At 43.8% G+C, this 22,699-nt stretch overlaps 1 protein-coding gene across 2 annotated transcripts in view; it reads left to right on the top strand.

Annotated features, from left to right (window-relative positions):
• The window catches only part of FAM114A1 (family with sequence similarity 114 member A1), a 75,115-nt gene that overhangs the window by 3,402 nt on the left and 49,014 nt on the right, over nucleotides 1-22,699 (top strand). For both annotated transcript variants that reach the window (XM_073342284.1, XM_073342283.1), the window contains exons 3-4: nucleotides 2,778-3,127; nucleotides 7,879-7,963. In XM_073342284.1, coding sequence (XP_073198385.1) covers nucleotides 2,778-3,127; nucleotides 7,879-7,963 — 435 coding nt within the window. The remainder of the gene's footprint in view (nucleotides 1-2,777; nucleotides 3,128-7,878; nucleotides 7,964-22,699) is intronic.

Below are 22,699 nucleotides of genomic sequence, written 5' to 3'. Positions count from 1 at the left end.
AAATCCTCTCTCCCCCCAATGGCCTTACATTCACCTCTTTGGGACAAATGAAAATAAATCTCTGTGGTAGCTCTGACATGAGATCCTTCAGGACAAATGAACAATTCCCCCCAAAACACTCTCTGGGGCCTTTTGGAGAGAGAAGAATGGAACCACTTGTATGATGTCCTCTGTACTTCTCAGGATGTGATCTTTCAAGCTGCTTAGAGCTTAGGATCAGACTCCAATCTATCTACATTTTTTTTTTTTGCATACATGCAATTTCATTAATTTACAATCATCACATGATTTTAACTTCAAATGTTGCTATTTCCTATTAGACTATAAAGGACTGAAAATGAGCTAACATTAACAAGAATTAACTGAAAAGTGAAGGAAAAAGTTTTAATTTCAGATATATAGGGAATAACTCTCCTCTCTCTTTTTCTACCAGTTTAACTCTTCAGTTAAGCTACTCCTAATTTACATGAGTGTAAGCAAGATCAGAATCCAGCCAGTTCTGTTTAAATCATATCAATCAGATTCTTTGTATAGTCTTAATCATTACAAATATATCTATATAGAACTCAAGTAGCCAAAACCCAAAGTGTGAATTACCAACAGTTAAAATGAATTACATTCCTAAATTATATAACCAACTTCATATACCAGAAAAAGCTTGAATGGGGGGCTCGCTTATTTATTGCATGTAAAATTTTCTATCAGTTTAATTACTGGTGTTAGAAATGTCAAATGAAAAAACAGTCATTAAAAACATGAGACAGCACCATATTTGTCTGGGACAGAAGTACATTTGGGTCTAAAATGAGGAATGTACCTACTAAAACTGTACACTTGATAGGTATGTATTCATATATTCATATTCATAACTCACTGTTGTAAATCTGAAGTAACTCCATGGGAGTTAAAGATCCTACATTTGTGTAAAACTGGTATGAGAGAAGAATCAAGCCCAGTATATCTGAAAAGCAGTTCTCCTTCATTAGTCTTCCAAGACTTACATTCAGGTAAATTCTCTGCAGCAACTGATGGTATTACAAACTGCTACATTTCAATAGTGTTCAGTTATGTAGTAAAGAAGAACAGCTCCCTTCACTACCAAAATTACTGGGTGAAGTTTTCTGGACTGAGTTATACATACAGTCAGACTGGATGATCTGAATATTCCCATCTGTCCTTAAAATCTATTAATTATTTTCCAGTGCTCTCTCCCCTGTTGTGCTTTATATGGTTGTGTTCTCAGCAGCCTTGCATGTAAAACAGACTTCTGAACTGTCACGTCATGTCACCTGTGGCTGTAGGTAATTAATAAAGAGCTGAGTTTTAATAAATGCATCTATACTCTCTCTCATATATCCTGCTCTAAGTTCTGAATAGTTTCTCAGTTTTTCTTTAAACGCTTTCCCCTCAATTTTTCTGTGTGCATCAGATGCTTACGCTCATTATGCCTGATTCTGAGAGGCTCAATGAGATGGGATCAGGAGGTGTGGCAGAGAAGGTGCAGTCCAGGAAGAATATCACGCAAAGATGGCTTTATACCATCTTTTTGTCTCTTGGACTCCAGGCTACTTTGGGAACCAGAGCAGTCCCCAGTATAAGTTACAGAGCAGCCCCAGTGTCTGCTTTTACCCAGCATTACCCAGGTTAGCCAACCAGACCTGTCTGGGAAGTCTCTGGCCCAGGTCTGCCCACAGTATGCTCCTGTGGGGGGCTTTAGGGCTCAACTGATGACTTTTCAGAGAAATTCCCCCCAGGGCCCACTGCATGGTCCCTTTACACCATACAGTGTAAAGGGGCCACAAGAGCTGGAATCAGCCCATTGACTTCAGTAGAGTTACTCCTAGTTTTCATCAGTACAAGTGAAATCAGAATCAAACCCACTGTAAGTGGGATTTGCTAGAGCTGGAAGAGTCACAAAATACACTTTTAAGAATGGACTGCGTGCACCCCCACAGCTATTGAACAGCACAATTTTATACATCAGAATGCATGTTTTACAATAGTTTTCATACAAATAGTACTTGAAAATGCTTTACAGAGTTAAATAATGCAGTTCTGATTCAAAGTTTAAAAAATGGCTGTAGAAAAGAAAAATTCAGTTTTCACATGAGATTAGAGTATGAATGGCATGTAGGACGGATACTAGAAACATTGTTCCAGATGTCAAGGGTTACAGAGAGGCTGCTCTTCTTGCACTTGCATTGGTGAGATAATGGGCGGGACCTAGCGGAAGCCAATGCTAAACAAGCAAAGAGAATTTCAGTAACTCATCCAGAGGCTATGGACCTACTACAGGAGTGTGGGTGAGGTTTTTTGGCCGGCAATGTGCAAGAGGTCAGACTAGATGATCATGATGGTCCATCTAGCCTTAGAGTCTATTAGTCTATAATGTGAAGAAAAGAAAAAGTCTGGGGCAAATCTATGTAGGGTTTTAAATCTGCAAGATTTCTTTAGATGAAGCAATCAGTGTTACTTACATGGATTCTAGGTCCTCTCCTTGGTCGCCACCTGAGTCTCTCATTGACATCAGTGGGAGTTCCTACAAGATCAAGGGCTATAACTAGCCTTCCCAAATGGACCCTGATGATTTCTGTAGATGAAACACTGCAAATTTACAACGCAAACTTCTGTAGTCTTCTGTATCATTATTAGCATGCTGTGGATGGCGAGGAAGGCTATATATTTCAGTGCCTTGTGTCATTTAAGAGTTTATGGGATTTGAAATTACTTTGATTAGCTAATATAAATATACTAATTTCTTTGCTTTTTTTAAGCAGAAATAAAAATGTCTGATGGCGCAAGTGATGCAATACCCGTTGAAGGAAAACCTGAAGTAATGGCAATGCTTAGCAGTGATGTGTTGTCTAATGATGCAGCAGAACACAGTGAAACAGCTGGGATCTTGCATGGGTCTTTCCAAGATGAACAGAGACAAGTTTCTCATAATACTAGTAATGAACAAGAAGGGGACATGGTTATCAATGAAAATCCTTTGACTGCAGAAGTAATTGCAAATCAGCCTTCCAGTGGAGAGGTGACTGAAAACATACCTACTGACTGCAGTGAGTCTGTGAGTCTTGATCCTGAACCTGGATCAGAAGTGACACCGAATGAACAAAGCAGTCCAGTAAGTAATCATAGAATAGAATCATAGAATATCAGAGTTGGAAGGGACCTCTGGAGGTCATCTAGTCCAACTCCCTGCCCAGAGCAGGACCAATTCCCAACTAAATCATCCCAGCCAGGGCTTTGTCAAGCCCGACCTTAAAAACTTCTAAGGAAGGGGATTCCACCACCTCCCTAGGTAACGCATTCCAGTGTTTCACCACCCTCCTAGTGAAAAAGTTTTTCCTAATATCCAACCTAAATCTCCCCCACTGCAACTTGAGACCATTACTCCTTGTCCTGTCATCTGCTATCACTGAGAATAGGCTAGATCCATCCTCTTTGGATCCACCTTTCAGGTAGTTAAAAGCAGCTATCAAATCCCCCCCTCATTCTTCTCTTCTGGAGACTAAACAATCCCAGTTCCCTCAGCCTCTCCTCATGTGTTCCAGACCCCTAATCATTTTTGTTGCCCTTCGCTGGACTCTCTACAATTTATCCACATCCTTCTTGTAGTGTGGGGCCCAAAACTGGACACAGTACTCCAGATGAGGCCTCACCAATGTCGAATAGAGGGGAACGATCACGTCCCTCAATCTGCTGGCAATGACCCTACTTATATACCCCAAAATGCCATTGGCCTTCTTGGCAACAAGGGCACACTGTTGACTCATATCCAGCTTCTCGTCCACTGTCACCCCTAGGTCCTTCTCTGCAGAACTGCTCCCTAGTCTGTAGCGGTGCATTGGATTCTTCCGTCCTAAGTGCAGGACTCTGCACTTGTCCTTGTTGAACCTCATCAGATTTCTTTTGGCCCAATCCTCCAATTTGTCTAGGTCCCTCCGTATCCTATCCCTACCCTCCAGCATGTCTACCACTCCTCCCAGTTTAGTGTCATCCGCAAACTTGCTTAGGGTGCAATCCACACCATCCTCCAGATCATTAAAGAAGATATTGAACAAAACCGGCCCCAGGACCGACCCTTGGGGCACTCCGCTAGATACTGGCTGCCAACTGGACATGGAGTCATTGATCCCTACCGGTTGAGCCTGACAATCTAGCCAACTTTCTACCCACCTTGTAGTGCATCCATCCAGCCCATACTTCTTTAACTTACTGACAAGAATACTGTGGGAGACCGTGTCAAAAGCTTTGCTAAATTCAAGGAATAACACGTCCACTGCCTTCCCCTCATCCACAGAGCCAGTTATCTCATCATAGAAGGCAATTAGATTAGTCAGGCATGACTTTCCCTTGGTGAATCCATGCTGACTGTTCCTGATCACTTTCCTCTCATCTAAGTGCTTCAGAATTGATTCCTTGAGGACATGCTCCATGATTTTTCCAGGGACTGAGGTGAGGCTGACTGGCCTGTAGTTCCCAGGATCCTCCTTCTTCCCTTTTTTAAAGATTGGCACTACATTAGCCTTTTTCCAGTCTTCCGGAACTTCCCCTGATCACCGTAAGTTTTCAAAGAAAATGGCCAATGGCTCTGCAATCACATCCGCCAATTCCTTTAGCACTCTCGGATGCAACACATCCGGCCCCATGGACTTGTGCACGTCCAGCTTTTCTAAATAGTCCTGAACCACTTCTTTCTTCACAGAAGGCTGACCACCTCCTCCCCATGCTGTGCTGCCCAGTGCAGTAGTCTGGGAGCTGACCTTGTTCGTGAAGACAGAGGCAAAAAAAGCATTGAGTACATTAGCTTTTTCCACATCCTCCGTCACTAGGTTGCCTCCCTCATTCAGTAAGGGGCCCACACTTTCCTTGGCTTTCTTCTTGTTGCCAACATACCTGAAGAAACCCTTCTTGTTACTCTTAACATCTCTTGCTAGCTGCAACTCCAGGTGTGATTTGGCTTTCCTGATTTCACTCTTGCATGCCCGAGCAATATTTTTCTACTCTTCCCTGGTCATTTGTCCAATCTTCTACTTCTTGTAAGCTTCTTTTTTGTGTTTAAGATCAGCAGAGATTTCACTGATAAGCCAAGCTGGTCGCCTGCCATATTTACTATTCTTTCTACACATCGGGATGGTTTGTCCCTGTAACCACAATAAGGATTCTTTAAAATACAGCCAGCTCTCCTGAACTCCTTTCCCCCTCCTGTTTATTCTTCCACGGGATCCTGCCCATCAGTTCCCGGAGGGAGTCAAAGTCTGCTTCTCTGAAGTCCAGGGTCCGTATTCTGTTGCTTTCCTTTCTTCCTTGTGTCAGGATCCTGAACTCGACTATCTCATGGTCGCTGCCTCCCAGGTTCCCATCCACTTTTGCTTCCCCTACTGATTCTTCCCGGTTTGTGAGCAGCAGGTCAAGAAGAGCTCCGCCCCTAGTTAGTTCCTCCAGCACTTGCACCAGGAAATTGTCCCCTACAGTTTCCAAAAACTTCCTGGATTGTCTGTGCACCGCTGTATTGCTCTCCCAGCAGATATCAGGATGATTGAAGTTGCTCATGAGAACCAGGGCGTGCGATCTAGTAACTTATGCGAGTTGCCGGAAGAAAGCCTCGTCCACCTCATCCCCCTGGTCTGGTGGTCTATAGCAGACTCCCACCACGACATCACCCTTGTTGCTCACGCTTCTAAACTTAATCCAGAGACTCTCAGGTTTTTCTGTAGTTTCATACTTGAGCTCTGAGCAGTCATACTGCTCCCTTACATACAGTGCAACTCCCCCACCTTTTCTGGCCTCCCTGTCCTTCCTGAACAGTTTATACCCATCCATGACAGTACTCCAGTCTTTCTTCCAAAACATCTTTCCTTGATGGTAATTAGCTTTCTGTATGACAGAATCATGAACATGTTTCCCCACTTTGTGCAAAGGACAGGATTCTGTAAAAATAATATATTCATTGCATTAGCATTTTGCTATGAAATAATCATGGTCAATTTTCTACAAAAACCTAGGAAATAAAAAAAAAAAAAGCTGTGTTTAAAATAATACTATTTAGGTTGCAGTGAAGCACTCCAAAGTTAGGAAGAGTCAGATTTGCCCATGTAACATAAATTTGACCCCCTTTCGCCTATGCACTATGATAGTCTTTAATTTCCCCCATACCCCGGTTCATTCAGTGCGCAGGATGGACCAAAAAGTGGGCAGAATTGGGTCACACATACAATCATAAATTGGTGCTTCCTTATTTCTGAGTTCTTGACTTTACAACCTATACAGTGTCCTAGGGATGTGTTTGTTTTCAAAGTTACATTGTGATAGCACCTGGAGGCCTCAATCGGATTTGGGTCACATTGTAGAACTGTACAAACATAATAATGACAATCCCTGCCCCAAAGAGATGACAGTCTAAGGCCAAACATTTAGGTATGTGCTTTAATCCCTTTTGAGTTCAGTGAGACTTAAGCACAGTTTTAAATGCTTTGCTGAATAGGGCCCTTTAAAGATAAGACCTGACAGATGGACAAACACAGGAGCTCAAAAGCAAGAGGATGTTTTCCTAAACTAGCTGTATTTGTTGTTCTTAGCTAATTGGTAGTCATAGCCACAATTCACCATCTGTCTAACCATTATCAGATGGCATTTCTATTATATGTTCCACAGAGCTCATTTACAAAATCTTGAATTATTTCAGTTATTATTACTATTGTTTTATTTATATTATTACTCACTACTTTGAAAATTATAGTTAATTAGCCATAATAAAACAGTGAGACATCCCTGAAATTAAAGTGTACCTGGCTGTTGCGGGTTCCTTTCTACTTCAACTGAGTGCACAGAACTGCTTACGTTAGTAGCAATATTGCTATTGCTTGTGGATACAGTGTTTGTTACACCTGTAAAAGCAAAAGTTGTTTGTTTTTTCATGTCAGCAGAATAGAATCCATGTCCAGTCAGGACACACTCAGCAGGTTCTTCATGTTCTATTGTAAACTAAGAGGATGTCTGCTAAAATTACAAACAAGGAATTGTAGGTTAAGGACTGGAGGAAAGAGATTATTTACTCTGTCCCTTTGAAGATGCATGAAGAGGTTCAAGCACAAAAGCCATGTACGTTTTCTAATGCACCTGTTTTCCTGGCCGAAGGTCTAATACATATTGAAGCTAGGTTACAAAGAAGTAGTATAGAGGTTCTAACAAGGCTATTGGTTTCTTAGCCTTATTAAAAATGTGAATTACTGAAAATAGTCTAATACTATAATCTTAGCTGTTACAACTGATTTTCTTGAGAAAGGGAATGTAGGACTGTGCACCAGAACTATTCTCTTCTCCACACCTGCCACAGAAGCTTAAGCTTTCACCAGAAACCTCAATTTAAAGTGCCATTCAATGGGCAGTACATAAAATACTGCAGCACTGCAACATCACCATTGCAGAGAAGCCAGTATCTTCTCTTGGGTTTATCTTCCCACAGATTCCCTGATGGCATTACTGTTGAATCACAAACCTAATTATATTAAGAAAAGGAGTACTTGTGGCACCTTAGAGACTAACAGATTTATTTGAGCATAAGCTTTCGTGAGTTACAGCTCACTTCATCGGATGCATTCAGTGGATGCATCCGATGCGGAGAGCTGTAGCTCACGAAAGCTTATGCTCAAATAAATTTGTTAGTCTCTAAGGTGCCACAAGTACTCCTTTTCTTTTTGCGAATACAGACTAACACGGCTACTACTCTGAAACCGATAATTATATTATTATATTTTCTGCCTGGTGTCATCATTTATTATATGCTGGATTCTGTTTTCTAGTGTTGGTGGTTTTTCCTCCTGTCTTTGGGTAACAAATTTCTGACAATGGACTGAATATTTTCTACTGTAGGATTTGGACTCTCCAAAAGGAAGTGGATGGGGAGCTTGGGGATCGTGGGGCAAATCTCTGCTGTCAACAGCATCTGCCACAGTTGGTAAGTGTTCAGCCATTGAAGGTTGTGGCATCACTGGAAAGTACTTTTAAATTAGCGTTTTAAGGCAGGTTGGCATGGTTAAATGCTCTTAAAGGCAACAATTAATGTCAAAGTGGTTGCTTACATTTTGTAAGATTTATAGGCAATCTTATCCTGATTTGAATGACAAAATTACTGGGCTATCATGACTTTTGTAATGTGGAAGAAAGACTGATTTTCTTCTTGTAAATCATTTTGGCTTTCCAAGGTACCCGATTGGGTTTCAGCGCGTAAGGAGATCCTGAATCTTTTTTTTTTTTTTAATTGTAAGCCTCTTTTAACTTCTAATGTATCTTCTAACTTCAAATCCAACCTAAGTCACCAGTGACCAAAATATGTTACATTATCAATTTCTTATGTGGCATAAGTTTGTGGTTTCAGATAGCCATATTACAAAGACAGTCTAATTTTCATCCTTACTGGAAGTCTCAAAAGAGAGGCTAAGAACAGAGTGGGTTTGAAGACTGAATTAACTCTTCAAGATGGTATCCGAGTTGAAGCAAATTGAGAGGACCGTGTTGGAGAATCTTTTACTGCTGTTGCCCATTCATATTCTTCATTTTCTTTGGGCTGTCTGGCCAGCATCTTTCACAACAGTGAAGGGTTAAAAGGTCACCTTTTACCCATGCTGACCATAGAGTCATAGTTGAGAAATCACGGTATTTTCATTGATTATGTTCACACAAATCACCATTTAAATCCTGGATTCTTGGGAGTGGGCTCTACTAACATCCAAATGTACTATCTTTCTTTGAATTAATGTTTGATAAAATGAATAAAATATAAGCTATGTAAAGTAATAGGCATTACACATAGAGAATTTTCTATGTAATAGTAAACTCATGGCACAAGCAGGGACTTTGTGTATGTTATGATTTAGATTATAACTAATAGGCATCTCAAGGAATTTAAGAAATGCATGCAGTGAGTTTAGTCATGTTAGATTAAAACAAAAATGTATATGCTTTGAACAGAGAGGAAACACAATATTCCTATGTTTATACTTTACACACACATAATAGCATTGCTGTTACAAATAACACATGAGCAAAGTCTTTCATATAAGTACTGTTGACCTATGATTGTAATCCTCTAATACCGTGATTCTCAAACTTTTGTACTGGTGACCCCTTTCACATAGCAAGCCTCTGAGTGCAACCTCCCTTATAAATTAAAAACACTTTTTTATACATTTAACACCATTATAAATGCTGGAGGCAAAGCGGGGTTTGGAATGGAGGCTGATAGCTCGCAACCCGCTACATAATAATCTCACAACCCCCTGAGGGCTCCCAACTCCCAGTTTGAGAACCCCTGCCCTAATAGGTAGTTTCTTGCATGGGGAAACAAATATGTAATAATCTTCAATCTAATAGAGAAAGGTATAAAATGATACCATTGCTGGAAGTTGCAGCTAGACAAATTCAGACATTTTTGACAGTAAGAGTAATTAAGCATTGGAACAATTTTTCAAGAGTCATTGTGGATTCTCCATCACTGACTGTTTCTAAGTAAAGATTGGATGTTTTTCTAAAAGATCTGCTCTAGGAATTATTTTGGGGAAGTTCTGTGTTAAACAGGAGGTCAGATTAGATGTTCCCAATGATCCCTTCTGTCTTGGAATCTATGAATCTCTTAATATAACCAAGGAATATGCAAGAGACCTGTGGGTACTGAAATACAAAACATGCTTTCAAGCAAGTAAGATGTGCCATGCAATAGTCTTATTTCAGTTACCCCATTTGCTTACTATTATTATATCAGTATTGTCACACAGTGTTCAGAAAGTTTCTGTATTTGATGACATAATGGCTAGCATGCATCTGTATCACTGTCTTTTTACTAAATGAAATACAGTAACTCCTCACTTAACATCCTCACAGTTAACGTTGTTTCGCTATTAGGTTGCTGACCTATTAGAGAACATACTCCTTTAAAGTCCTGCTATGTTCCCTTACAACGTTGTTTGGCTCCCCTTGCTCCGCTCACACAGTGCTCCTGCCGGGGAGCGGGGTTGCGGTGCGGGGTCTTGACCTGCTCCGCCTGCCCAGAATTCCAGCTGGGGAGTGGACAAGCCCCCACACTGCTCCCTGGCAGGAGCCCTGGGCAAGTGGGTGGAATGGGACAAGCCCCCATACCCACTCCCCGGCAGGAGCCCCGGGCAGGCGGAACGGGGCAAGCCCCCTCATCCCCACACCCACTCCCCGGCAGGAGCCCTGGGCGGGCGGAACAGGGCAAGCTTCCACGCCCCTATCCCGCTATGTCCCTGCCTCAACCAAGCTTCACAATCCTCATTGGTGAGTACAGTATTAAATTGTTTGTTTAAAATTATTTATAACTTATACTGTATAGGTATATAATGTCTTTTGTCTGGCGAAAAAAATTTCCCTGGAACCTAACCCCTCCTATTTACATTAATTCTTATGGGGAAATTGGATTAGCTTAACATCCTTTCACTTAAAGTTGCATTCTTCAAGAACATAACTAACACGTTAAGAGAGGAGTTACTGTATTTACTCCACTATGTGATCAGGTTATTGTCTAATGCAGAGGTGGGCAAACTACAGCCCACGGGCCACATCTGGCCAGCAGGACTGTCCTGCCTGGTCCCTGAGCTCCCAGCCCTCTTCCCTCCCCCGCTGTCCCCTGCAGCCACACCACTGCGCGGGTAGCGCTCTGGCCTACTGCTCCTGTCGGGCACGCAGCAGCATGGCTGGCTCCAGCATGGTAAGGGAGCAGGGGAGTTGGATAAGGGGCAGGGGATCCCGAGGGGCAGTCAGGGGACAGGGAGCAGGGGGTGTGGATAGGGGTCGTGGCAGTCAGGGGACAGGGAGCAGGGAGGGGGTTGGATGGGGGTGAGGTCCCAGGGGGCAGTTAGGGGCGGGGGTCCTGTGAGGGGGCAGTCGGGGTTAAGGAGCAGGGGGAGTTGGATGGGTCGGAGGTACTGAGGGGGGCGGGAAGTGGGAGGGGGTGGATGGGGGCAGAGGCCAGGCTGTTTGGGGAGGCACAGTCTTCCCTACCCGGCCCTCCATACAGTTGCGCATCCCCGATGTGGCCCTTGGACCAAAAAGTTCACTCACCCCGGTCTAATGTTTCTTTTACACTGGATATAAATCTTATCACTACTGCATCTCAGTTCAATTCCCTTGTGTGTATGCATTATGATACAGTCTTTAATTACAAGATCACATACTATTTTTGCACAGGACCCCTGCCTCATTCAGTGCACAGGATGGACCTACTCTAGGGATGAATCAGGGTTGTTAGTGAAGGAGGCTGCTGTCTGTAGGACCCCTCCTTCATTTGTTTCTGAAGTTGAATGTGTGTAGTGAATGAGGCAGGGGATTGCAAGAAGAGAAAGGATAGTCTCATGCTTAAGGCAATTGAATGCTGCCCTGGAGAATCGGATTCTAATCCTACTTCTTCTGCCCCAGAGTTCCTGTGTAATGTTAAACCTAACAATTCACGTGTGGTCACTAATTGTATTTCCTAATTTTCTGGGTGCTTGATTTGAGACCCTGGGGCCTGATTTGCAAAAGTGCTGAGCACTCACCACTGCAGCTGAAGAACTGGGAACTGTGCTTTGAATATATAAAGTGCAATACAATGCTCCATATTCTGAATAATCAAGTGTTAGGCATCTCAGATTGGATACCCGAAACTAGTAGATACTTTTGACTTTAATCTCTCTGTGCAACAGTTCTCCATCTATAAAGTGGGTTTAATGCCACACCCTAATCTTACAGGATATTGTGAAAATAAATTAATTAATAATATTAATAAAGCACTCTGTTACTATAGTGAAGAGAACTAAAGAAAAGCCCATTAGGAAATTAATATGTCTTCAGAGCAGTGTATGAATAGTGTATAGTAACTAAGACATGGGGCCACACTTTGAAGAATGAGGAGAAAACAAAATATTGAATAACTGATCATTAAGAGAGCACCATCCATCCCATGCACTGAATGAAGCAGGGATCCCATGGAAAAAATAGCATGTAATAAAGACAGTATCATAATCCAATTTCCTAGGGTGCTGAAATAAGGTTACACAGGCAACCTGTATTCTGGTATTTCCTAATGTAAGTGTGCTTGACTTTGCAACTTTAATAATGTTCTTTTAACATAGGTTTTGTGTCTGTGTGTGATAAATATATCTAATTAAAAATGTCTCCCTCTTTGTATATGAAAGGCAGCTGGGACTGGATGACCTCTAGCCTTTCTTATTGTGTACTGCTGTCTCTGAATTGTATGCTGAAATTATCTAAGTAGGGCCAAATCCAATCCTTTGTTATATATTGGAAATAACTGAGGTTGCAGGCATGTAACTGAGAGCAGAATTTAACTTGCAAAACAGAATTCTGGCCTCAGTTGCACATGTACATTTCTCATTAAGGTAATTAAGAGAGACACCTTTATCTGATGGTAAAATGTGGCCCTTCAGGACTAAAAAAGAGACATGATGTATGGTATGAAGAGACATTAAAAAGAATGGCATTGTTTAGAGAGAAGATGGGTAAAGTATATAAAATAATTAATGGTATAGAGAATATCATACTGTTAGGTTATTAGATTAGGTGGTTAGTCTATATGTCCCTTGCAGTCCCTTCTAATCCTATGATTTTATACTTACCCATATAGTTACATTTTCTCATAGTAGAAGAACAAGGGGACAGTCAATAAAATTGAAAGTAAGCACATTTAAAACTAGTAAAAGGAAATATTTTTTTAAACACATAATTGACCTGTCTAACTCACTGCCACAAGATATCATTGGGGCCAAGAGCTTCGTACTGAAGGGTTTAGAAAAGGATTCGACATTTTTATGGATGAATACTCACAGTTACCTTAGATAAAATTGAAACATTGTTATATGAGATATAAGCCCCCATGCTTCCAGGCATAAGCCAGACTCTGCCTACTTGGGGTTAGAAAGAAATTCCCCCTACAGACAGGCTATTTCTTAATTGTCCATTATAGGAATTTTTGTTCCCAACTCTAAAGTATTTATTGTTGTCCACTGTCAGACAGGGTATTTATTGGACTAGATGGACCACAGGTCTGAGCAGTATTATAATTCCTGTATAGAGAGGAAATGGAGCAAAGCTTTTTCTACTGTCGGTAAGGAATCCTTGCAATGTAGCTTCCTTTTATTGAATATTTATTATTCTCCTTAAAAATATTCTATTGAGTAGCTGAGTAATTCATCCCATACTTCCTCTTTCATCTGTTCCAATATAACAGAAAACAGACATCACATGATTCAATCCACTTGAATGTTGCTCATTCCCTTAATGTAGCAAGTACTACAAACAAAGCCACTTTTCTCATACTAAAACTAGCAGCAACACCTTAGATTTGGACTTTATTTCTTAGTAATCTCATTTCTGTAACAGGCTTGCTTGTTCCCAGTCAAGCATGACAAATGTTTACTGTCCTATGCTTTTTGTTATAAATTGTTCTTTGCAAAAGTAGCTGAAATGGTTGCACAGTTGTGATTGACCAGTTAAAATTTTAAAGAGCTAACAGCTCTCTTCAAGGCTGACTGAAATGGATGTTCATCCCTGGCGGTTTCATTATCTTTCAAGCCCTGATTTAGCGCTTCCAAACGGATTAGCATTTTTACAGTATGGCAGTAATTTGCTTAGCGTTGGTGGTGGTGGTGTCTAGCAGCAGTTTCAGTGTGGATTCAATCTTCTTTCTCTACTTAATTATTTCTACATATTGTGACGGGGCAAGGCCAGATGGCTATAGAAAAGTAGTGGGAGATAGATATATTAGCTCCAGGCTAAACAAGTCCCTGGTACCAGGTTAAGTGAAATGGAAGCTGCTCCAGGTCAATTAAGACACCTGGGGCCAATTAAGAACTTTCCAGAAGGCAGGGAGAATGCTAGGTTGATTGGGACACCTGAAGCCAATCAGGGGCTGGCTGAAACTGGTTAAAAGCCTCCCAGTCAGTCAGGTGGGTGTGCATGTCAGGAGCTGTGGGAGGAAGTTGCGCTGTTGGAGAGACTGAGTAGTACACACCATATCAGGTACAAGGAAGGAGGCCCTGAGGTAAGGGTGAAGTGGAGCTTGAGGAAGTGAGGGCTGCTGTGGGGGAAGTAGCCCAGGGAATTGTACATGTCATGCTTCTAAAAGGTCAGCTACCATAGCTGATACTATTAGGGTCCCTGGGCTGGAGCCCGGAGTAGAAGGTGGGCCCGGGCTTTCCCCCCACCAACTTTGCCCCCTGATTAATCACTGAGACTCAGAGACAACAGAGACTGTGCAAGGAAGGATAACTTCTCCTCACCTCCCTTGCTGGCTTATGATGAAAATGGCTCAGTAGATTGTGACCCTTGTTTCTAGAGAGAGAAGGGTTATGTGGAGGGTCACAGTGAGCCTCTAAGGCTAGCAAAATTCTCCAGGAAACGCGGGACCCACGGAGGCAAGGACAGAGTTTTGTCACAACTGGTGTCAGGAGTGGGACTTCATTCACAGCATGGCAGAAGAAAGAGGTTTAAAAAAAAAAAGTGCACTGGGGTTTTGGATTTTTTTTTTTTTTTTGGTTTTTGTTTGTTTGCTTTGTACCACAATGGAGGAAGTGGTAAGAGCTCTGGTACAAGCCACATGAGCCCAGCAGGAGGCCACCCGGGTTCAGGCAATGGCACAACAGGAGACTATGCAGCTACAGCAGGAAACCAATCAATTATTGATGAGCCAGGCGACCCAAGATCATGCCCTCTTGAGAGAGAGGTGATGGACCAGCTGAAGATCCTCATCACTCAGGCCCGGGGGTCCGGTGGGACATGAACCCTGAGGGCCACTGGTTGTCTGCCAAAGATGACATCAGGAGATGACGTAGAGGCATATCTCCTCTCATTCGAAAGGACTGCTCAGCGTGAGGCATGGCCCCAGGAGCAGTGGGCCAGCATTCTCACCCCTTTTTTGTGTGGAGAGGCCCAGAAGGCCTACTTTGACTTGCCTGCCACGGATGCCACTGACTATACCCGTCTGAAGGCAGAGATCCCAGCACGATCAGGGGTAACGGCAGCGGTAAGGGCCCAGAGGTTCCATGAGCGGAAATACCAGGAGAACAAACCCCCGAGGTCCCAGCTATTCGACCTCATACACAAGTGGTTACAGCTCGAGGTGTGCAGGCCGGAGGAGATTTTGGAGTCACTGGTCATCGACCATTACATGCGGGGACTGCCACCAGATCTCCGCAAATGGGTAGGCCAGAACGATCCGTCCACGTACGACGAGATGATCACACTGGTAGAAAGACGGCTGACAGCCAGGGAACTGACCTGACTACCCAAGGAAGGCCCCTTTCGAAGCAAGCACCCGACCCCGACCCTGGAAGGTTGGGCAGCCAAACCCCTGGGGAGTCCTAGGTGGAAGAAGGGGGGGGCTGAAAACCAGCGGGGACCCCAGAAGGAAGGGATTGGCCTGAGTGTGGGGAACCCCAGGACTAAACCCCCTAGCCCTCAGGATAGGGGAGTGATTAAAAGCAATTATAGATAGCACTCCCAGAGTCCACAAGCACTGTAGTCTCTGCTACATTTATCCTCACTGGCCTGGTGTAATTATGTGGGGCTAATGCGATCCCCGTGAGGTGGATAAGGGAGCATGGGACCTCCCAATCCCCCAAGTTACAATGCATAGGCTCCTCGGTGCTGGGACACTGTGGTGCTATCACCCTCATATCAGGTAAGCTGGTAAAAAAAAATAATCAGCTGCTACAAGCCAAACGCGTAGCAGTGACATGTGTGCATGGGGCCGTGAGCCATTACCCCACCATCCCAGTGGAGATAGAGGTTCAGGGAAACCCCACTGAGGTGACCGTGGGCATAGTTCCTAAACTTCCATATCCTGTAGTCATTGGGAGGGACTATCCAGGGTTTGAAAATTTACTCCCCCCGGAGAGGCTGGAGGGAGGTGGGGACCCTGAGGACAGCAACTCATCACCGTGGGAATGTCAACCCCCAGTGTTCACTGAGATTTCTCAGGATCTGTTCTCAGCCCCCCGAAAGACCCAGAAGACAAAAAAAAGAGAGGAAGGCTGCGAAGGCCTTGGGAATCCTGACCCAGGGGCAGAAACCCGGATCCTGACCCAGGGGCAGAAGATCTCCCTAGTAGGCAGATGGACGTGAGCAGCCAACAAAGAGAAACTTCCACCACAGAAAGTGAGCCAGAAGCTGCCCCCAGCCATGATGGCGGCGAGCCATTGGAAGAAGCAGAAGCCGGCCCCTGGGAGCTTGGGCAGGTTAGTCCAGGGAGAGAGACTTTTGGGTGGGACCAGGTGGAGGACCCCAGATATGATAATGCCAGGAAAGAGTGGCCGAGATCAATGGGATACCCGTGGATGGGAAGGTCCGGGGTCCCGGACCTTACTTTATAGTGAAGAAAGATCTCCTGTACCGTGTAGTGCAAATGCAAGAGCAAGAGATACAATAACTTCTGGTGCCACGAAAACATCAAAAAGCCATATTGAGTCTCGCCCACAGTCACCTGTTTGGAGGACAGCTAGGGGTAGAGAAAACCCAGGCACGGATCCTGCGGAGGTTCTTCTGGCCAGGAGTACATGAAGATGTCCGGCGATACTGCACCTCTTGTCCAGAGTGTCAGTTACATAGCCCTGGCCCACACTTGCAGGCTCCTTTGATACCTCTTCCAATAATAGAGGTTCCTTTCGAACGGATAGACATGGATCTGGTAGGGTCCCTAGAAAAGACAGCTCAGGGCCACCAACATGTGCTTGTTGTACTGGACTATGCAACCCGGTACCCGGAAGCTGTTCCCCTGAGCAACACAGCTTCCAAGACAATAGCTAAGGAGCTAGTACAGATCTTTGCCCGGGGTGGGCTACCCAAGGAGATACTGACTGATCAAGGGACACCTTTCATGTCCAAGTTGAACAAAGATCTTTCATCATTGCTCTATGTACAAGCCCTACAGACCTCTGTATACCACCTGCAAACAGATGGCCTTGTGGAAAGGTTCAATAGGACCCTCAAGGCCATGATCAGGAAAGTGGTGAGCTGGGATGGGAAAGATTGGGATACCCTATTGCCTTACCTCATGCTCACCATCCGGGAGGTTCCGCAAGCGTCCACGGGTTTCTCTTCATTTGAACTACTATATGGGCGCCACCCTCGGGGCATATTGGATATAGCCCAAGAAGCCTGGGAAGAAGAGCCAAATCCCAGAAGGAACATAGTTGAGCATGTACTGCAGATGAGAGATCGGATAGCCCGAGTTACGCCCATTGTACGGGAGCACTTGGAGAGAGCTCAGGAGACCCAACAAACCCATTATAACCACCAAGCGAAGCTTCAACGGTTCCAACCAGGGGATCGGGTGATGGTACTGGTGCCCACAGCAGAAAGTAAACTGTTGGCCCAGTGGCAGGGACCCTACGAAATAATCGAAGCCGTGGGAGAGGTGAGCTATAAGGTGCGGCAGCCAGGCCGCCGGAAATCGGAGCAAATTTACCACATCAATCTTCTAAAACCTTGGCACGATCGAGAGGCATGCTTAGTCATGCAGGAGACCCTTCCCCAGGAGGATAACTTACACAAGCAAATGAGGATATCATCCGACTTGACGCCGATCCAAAAGATCGAGGTAGCTGACATGATTAATCGCAACAGAGATGTGTTCCCTACAAAACCAGGGCGGACGACTGAGACCTATCACCATATCCGCACGATCCCCGGAGCCAAGGTAACACTGAGACCCTACCGAATCCCAGCAGCCAAAAGAGAAGAAATCAAGACTGAAATAAAGAAAATGTTAGAATTAGGGGTTATTGAAGAATCTTACAGTCAGTGGTCCAGTCCAATTGTTCTAGTGCCTAAACCTGATGGTACCAAGATATTCTGTAATGACTTTCACCGACTGAATGAAATATCCCAGTTTGATGCATTGACAAACTGGTTGACCGACTGGGTAGTGCCCGATTCTTGACTACACTGGATCTGACACTTCGCCACTAGGGCAAGTCCCCTAACAGACCTGGTGCAGGCCCGAGGTCCAGACATGGTAAAGTGGACCAACGCAGCAGAGGGGGCATTTACAGACCTTCGGATGGCCCTCTGTAATGACCCCGTACTCATAGCCCCGGACTTTGACAGGGAATTTATTTTACAAACAGACCCTTCCAAGGTGGGGTTGGGAGCAGTTCTGTTGCAAATGGTGGGAGAAGAGGAACACCCGATCCTCTACCTAAGCAGAAAGCTTCTCCCAAGAGAACAGAAATACGCAATAGTCGAGAGAGAATGCCTTGCTGTCCCATGGGCTATGGAGACACTGCGTTATTACCTCTTAGGCCGGCGATTTACTCTTGTGACGGACCATGCACCCCTCCAGTGGATGCAGCGGAATAAGGAAAAGAATCCAAGGGTCACCAGGTGGTTCTCATCCCTCCAACTATTCCAGTTCTGCATACAGCACAGGGCTGGATGCCACCATGGCAACGCTGATGGTCTGTCACGAGCATACTGCCTGGTGTCCCAAGTTGCACAACTTTATGGTGTTGAGCATAGGGGGGGATATGTGATGCGGTAAGGCCAGATGGCTATAAAAAAGTAGTGGGAGATAGATGTATTAGCTCCAGGCTAAACAAATCCCTGGTACCAGGTTAAGTGAAACGGAAGCTGCTCCAGGTCAATTAAGACACCTGGGGCCAATTAAGAACTTTCCAGAAGGCAGGGAGAATGCTAGATTGATTGGGACACCTGAAGCCAATCGGGGCTGGCTGAAACTAGTTAAAAGCCTCCCAGTTAGTCAGGTGGGTGTGCATGTCAGGAGCTGTGGGAGGAAGTTGCGCTGTTGGAGAGGCTGAGTAGTACACACCATATCAGGCACAAGGAAGGAGGCCCTGAGGTAAGGGTGAAGTGGAGCTTGAGGAAGTGAGGGCTGCTGTGGGGGAAGTAGCCCAGGGAATTGTACATGTCATGTTTCTAAAAGGTCAGCTACCATAGCTGATACTATTGGGGTCCATGGCCTGGAGCCCAGAGTAGAGGGTGGGCCTGGGCTCCCCCGCCCCACCTTGCCCCCGATTAATCACTGAGATTGGGAGACAACAGAGACTGTGCAAGGAAGGATAACTTCTCCTCACCTCCCTTGCTGGCTTATGATGAAAATGGCTCAGTAGACTGTGACCCTTGTCTCTAGAGAAAGAAGGTTTACGTGGAGGGTCACAGTGAGCCTCTGAGGCTAGCGAAATCCTCCAGGAAACGCGGGACCCACGGAGGCTAGGACAGAGCTTTGTCACAATATACAAACAATATATATATATATTTTTTTAAGAAAATGTCCATCTCCAAAGTAAGCTTGACATTTAACTGGTCTTGTTGGGCTTCCACTCTTCTCAGCACCCCCACTAGCATTGTTGTCGGTGAAGGAACAGTGTGACACAGTGCTAAACAAAAAGCTTTCGTAATGCCTTTTGATTGGTAACACATACAACCTGAATCATGGTCAGTATTTGACACTAGATGTCATACTAATTAAATGTTTGAGGCTATGGGAGAAAGAATGAAGTAGGTTGCCATTTAATGAGGTAAGAAGATTTTTGTTTAAAAGCGTGCTGGGTATTGAGAGTAGCTCTGTTGAAGTCACTGGAGTTGAACTGGTGTAAATGAGAAGAGAATCAGTCCCACTATGGTGTGAACAGCATAACTGCATTGTGTCACAAAAAGAACCATTTTCTTTGCCCTTTTCCCCTCCCTCTCTAAAATGGTCATGTTTTTAATGAATCCACAATAGTGTACCCAGATGTTTTATTGCTTTATATTAGTGCATTACATAAGTTACATATTTGCTTCACTTATGATGTTGGACTGGTTGCATATCCTACCAAAGCCTATTCCCTAATTTATGGCATATGTGCACAACACACCACATAAGTTGTAAAAATCAGATGCCCACGTTTAAACTTACATATCCGTTAATATGCCATAATACAGTGAAAAAATATTTGGTTTCTATTCTGCCACTGTTTAATTTGAATGATCAATTAATTGATATTAGAGAGCTGCATAAGGTGTCTCTTTACACATTGCTCATATTCAGTATTCTGCTATCTTGATTATTTTGTGCATATCTGTATTCCTCTTCCAGTTCTTTATCCTGCAGTTCTTTATCCCCTTATCTTCCAGTTCTTTATCCAGTACACTGAAATATCAACCACCATAAACCTTTTCTTTGTGCTTCCTGATGTCTTTCTGTCATTTGGTATGACAAAATGAAATGTAGCTTGCTGATGTCACGGTATGCATGAGTGGTTTGTAGGTATGTGTAGTAATCAGTGTTACATAGCTTAAATTTTGTTATGTGTGGAACAGAAGTGGAAATGCCTGAGAAGATGTGAAACTGAAACACTGAGATGCTGTGAAAAGCTGTTCCTTTCCCTAAATACATTATTCCCTTCGTGCAGAAAAAGAAATAACATCAACTGCGAAGGCTGGATGTTATGCTCATACCTTGTGTGGTCATAAAAAAGACAACTTAATCTCTTCAGAAAATATCTCTTTCATTACGTACATTAGAGCTGATTGGGTATGATATGTTTAAGACTGAAATAACATGGATGTTAAAAACTGCTTTGGAAATAACACACAGATGATTAAGCTGCTGTAAAAAGAACACATTTTTTACAGTTCTTACATTATAAAGACATTTAATAAAGTTCATGCTTTGCAACCTGGTAGTGCTGAACAGATTTCAGGGGCCTGCAGCCATCTTCCCTTTCTTTGTTGCTACATGGAGCATGAAATATTTTTTTCTTATAACATGGAGTCGTGACATGGAAAAGGTTGAGAATCACTGATACAGTTTACAGCCCTTCATGTCAGTTAAGAACATAAGAACGGCCTTACTGAGTCAGACCAATGGTCCATTTAGCCCAATATCCTGTCTGTTAGGGGGCTTATTCCTTCACCCACTTACTTCCCTGGTCTTTCTCGCATGAACAGAGAGCAACAATACCCGAAGTCCAAAGGTGCAAACAATTCGATGTTTATTGGGGTGAACTTCCAGCAAGCATGATTCCAGTTTCCTTCCTTAGTGTCCCCCTTCCCAGCTTTGACACCACAGAGCCTTACACCTGTGTCCCTGTTCCCATTCCTGCCCTTAGCCAAACTTGATTCCAATTTCCCCACCCCCATTCCCTGTTCCCATTTCCCCCCACACACTCCCACTCACTTCCTGATTGACTGCAGACTATATAGTAAAACTTGAGTTCTGCTTAGCTATACCTTAACCAATCATTTTCCTGAAATTTAACTAACCGATCCTAACATATTGTAACATGATTATGTAACCAATTATATCCCACCACCTTAATTAGTTTACACCCAGCAAAATTAATTATACAGCAGACAGAAACAATCACAGAACCAGACAGAGATTATACAGACAAACAATAGCAAAGTGGGAACTATAATGACAAAACAATACAGAAGTGAGGATTTCACATCCCAGCTATTGATAAGTGAGTTCTTGCCAGACAGGATGCTATCAAGCTAAGTTTCCTTTTACATTTTCTAGGCACTTCCCTTTCTCTGGAGGTGATAGGCACTATCAGGACAGAATTGTATTCCTAACAGCCCAATAGCACCTTATTTCAATGTGACTAGTTTGGAATGTGAGGAGGTGACCGGTTGCTTCCCAGCTTATGGCTGCCTCTGGTGCTTAGCCAAAGGCCTTAGCCTAAGCACAGGGCCTCAGACTGTCACAGTAAGAGAAGGCCCTTACACCGGCAGACAGTGATTCTGATTCTTTCTTTTATATCTCTATAACTAGCCAAGTGATAACAATACATCTAAATTCTTAGAGTATAGGCCTTTACAGAGAGGCCTGAATATCTATATCTTAACACTGTCTTCCAACAGTGGCCAATACCAGGTGCTTCAGAGGGAATGAACAGAACAAATAATCATCAAGTGATCTATCCCCTGTCACCCATTCTGAACTTCTGGCAAACAGAGGCTAGCAGCACTTCAGAGCATGGTTTTGCATCCCTGCCCATCCTGGCTAAAAGCCAGTGATGGACCTATCCTCCATGAACTTGTCTAGTTCTTTTTTGAACCCTGTTATAGGCTTGGCCTTCATAACATCCTCTAGCAAAGAGTTCCACAGGTTAACTGTGCATTTTATAAAGAAATACTTCCTTTTGTTTGTTTTAAATCTGCTGTCTATTAATTTCATTTGGTGACCTGTAGTTCTTGTGTTATGAGAAGGAGGAAACAACACTTCCTTATTTACTTTCTCCACACCATTCATGATTTTATAGAGCTCTTTCATGTCCCCTCTTAGGCCCCATCTACACTGGCAAGTTTCTGCGCAGTAAAGCAGCTTTCTGCACTGTAACTCCTGAGGTGTACACACTGCCAAGCTGCTTAGTGCGCAGTTTCTGTGCAGTTGTAGCTCTGTAAAAAAACGACCCCCACGAGAGGCGTAGAGCTTTCTGCGCCGGGGCTACAGCGCTGCGATGCCAGTGTAGACACAGTGGTGATTACAGCGCTGCGATTGGCCTCCGGGAGGTGTCCCACAATGCTTGTTCTCGCCTCTCTGGTCATCGGTTTGAACTCTACTGCCCTGCCCTCAGGTGACCAACCGTCATCCCCACCTCGTACACTCCTTTGCAAATTTGAAAGTCCCCTTCCTGTTTGCTCGGTGATGCGTACAGTGGTCTCAGCGCACCTT

The sequence above is a fragment of the Lepidochelys kempii genome, chromosome 4 (genome assembly GCF_965140265.1).
Source record: "Lepidochelys kempii isolate rLepKem1 chromosome 4, rLepKem1.hap2, whole genome shotgun sequence".
NCBI lineage: Eukaryota > Metazoa > Chordata > Testudines > Cheloniidae > Lepidochelys > Lepidochelys kempii.
This window is presented reverse-complemented; position numbering and strand designations above follow the sequence as displayed.